Source organism: Triticum dicoccoides, unplaced genomic scaffold (genome assembly GCF_002162155.2).
Source record: "Triticum dicoccoides isolate Atlit2015 ecotype Zavitan unplaced genomic scaffold, WEW_v2.0 scaffold243602, whole genome shotgun sequence".
Taxonomy (NCBI): domain Eukaryota; kingdom Viridiplantae; phylum Streptophyta; class Magnoliopsida; order Poales; family Poaceae; genus Triticum; species Triticum dicoccoides.
The window spans coordinates 1-2219 of record NW_021250347.1 but is presented as its reverse complement, the minus strand read 5'-3'; the positions used below and the strand labels follow the sequence as shown (position 1 = coordinate 2219).

The 2219-nt window shown below is 47.0% G+C and overlaps 1 protein-coding gene across 1 annotated transcript; it reads right to left on the bottom strand.

Moving 5' to 3' along the window:
• Positions 1-48: 48 nt before the first annotated feature.
• On the bottom strand, positions 49-1050 carry LOC119345496 (anthocyanidin reductase ((2S)-flavan-3-ol-forming)-like). Its single transcript, XM_037615547.1, has 3 exons — positions 828-1050; positions 554-720; positions 49-470 (listed from the first exon to the last, which is right to left on the bottom strand). The coding sequence occupies exons 1-3, from the start codon at positions 961-963 to the stop codon at positions 225-227; spliced, it is 549 nt and encodes a 182-aa protein (XP_037471444.1). The 5' UTR covers positions 964-1050; the 3' UTR covers positions 49-224.
• Positions 1051-2219: the final 1169 nt, after the last annotated feature.

The window sequence follows — 2219 nt, the reverse complement described above, 5'->3', positions numbered from 1 at the left end:
ACGCAAGCACGTCATCACACTGACATTACTACCCGCCCTAAAATTAAAAGGGTGTGACTAGATCTTAGTCGAATGAGACTTAACGAAGTCCTGGTCAAGTGATAAAACATATAGAAAAGAAGAAAGAAAAAATCTAAAGAAAAATTTACACGGGGATCTAACGAATATAACATCGACCGAGACTTCATTAAGTTCCAGTCGACTAAGATTTAGCAATCCCGAAATTAAAAAGGAACATAAGTACTAAAAATAATGTGCATGCCTACCCAGCCGCCGGCATTGGTCACTCTGAGGTAATCGACGTCGCTCCAGGACTCCTCGTCGAGGACATGGTTGTCTCCTAGCAGCAAAGGCCGGCCAACGACAGCCGCCACTGACGATGTCAGGATCACACGCTTCACCGTCCCCGCCCTCACGCACGACCTCATTACGTTAAGGGTTCCGCTGACGGCCAACTCGATCACTTCTTTCTGCCATGAGATATAACCAACTAAAAACAGTTCCTTTTAAAAAACCAGAACAGACCATAGTAGAGTGTTTGGTCAGGCTCTACCTCAGGGTTCTCTGCATTGAGGTTCATCGGAGCCGCGACGAGGAAGGCATAGTCGCAGCCGGCCACGGCCTCGTCGAAGCTGCCCTCGTCCTCCAGGTCGGCGCGGAAGACCTCCAAGGGACCCACCGCTTGCAAGTCCTTGAGATGGGGGTGATTCTCCATGTCATCTGAGATCCAAAAAAGATAACAGTGCCTGTCAGCTCAGGCCTCAGAGTTCATCACATTCACATCACAACAGACAGTCGTCCGAATAGAGAGGGATCGAGGATCTAACCAGACTTTCTGACTGTCGTCTTGACGGCGTATCCCTTCTGCAGCAGCATCTTCACGAGGGCCGAGGCGATGTACCCGTCCCCTCCGGTGACGCACGCCGTCTTCCTCCTCATCGCATCACCTGCCACAGACGTCATGAGGCCGGCTGGAGGTGGAGAGTGGAGCACCAGAGTTCTGCTCCTGTGCTGGTGGAGTGGTGCTTGTGGGCGCTCGTGGCTTTCACCTCTGAGGCAAAGTCAAGACGACAGTGCTGCCCTGGATATAGAAAAATTAGAAAGGTTAAATGCTTTCAACTTGTATTTTTCTTTCAGATTGATTGTACCTAGCCAACTGCACTATTGTGCTGCCCTGGATATACAAAGGTTAGATGCTTTCCAACTTGTATTTTTTAGCCAACTGCTAGATGCATTGTGCTCCAGTGATATTGAAGTCTTCCATTGACCTGCTAGCTAGTATCCAAAAGAGACAACTGGCAGGCTAGTACTATCAAGTTGGCCATGTAGAAGTGCACTGGCAGGTCAGTTTATTGTAGCTTTCATTAATCACCAGGGATGATGTGATGGTTGAGCAGCGCCACGAAACTAGTTGTAATCCTGTTGTCGGTTTTCACAGAGCGACTAAAGTAGCTATGTGTGTGCATGTCGATAGTCTAGTCTTCTCTTTATGTAGTACTAGAAACGTGCCCCGTGCGTTGCAACGGGATAAAAAAAAATTCCCTACCGAGGCGCACAGAGTAAGTTTTCGTTGGCATGGCACGAGCACCGGGTTAGATGATGATGGGCGTGATGATAAATTGTGAATTTGTCTTACATTAACTTCATGCTTCATCCTTCATACCACCATTATGTAGTACGTATATCATCATAAGAGAAGATTACTATGAAGAGACCAATAAAGTTTACTTAACCATTTCTTATTTGTTGGCAGTTGTATCATTAATTATGAAGATGCATAGTGCTAATGTATATCCTTAAAACATCGTACAAATGTTGCATTTCTGCTATGTTAGAGCCTCTTGAGTCCAATATTTCTGCTATGGTACAAATGGAGTGATTGACAAAAACCTACCACTTTTTAAAAACTGATCGAAAACTACCAATTTCTTTTAATTTTGTGACTAAAAACTACCATGTCCAGTTGATGACCATTTCAAGCGTTTTAAACGTGTTTTTTGATAGGAGTGGCCCACCTGTCTGGTTGATGGAGTGCCTAACGGCTAACAGCGCCGCCTGGTGCCCGTTAGTGTCGCCGCTCGGTCGGACCGGGCCGAACTAGGTCAAAACTGGCCGGCCGGCTCGCCCCTTCCCCACCATCTCTCACTCTCCCCAAAGCTCACTTTATGCTCTGCCTCTTCTCTTCATCTCCTTGCACTCCGGTGACGCCACGAGGATGC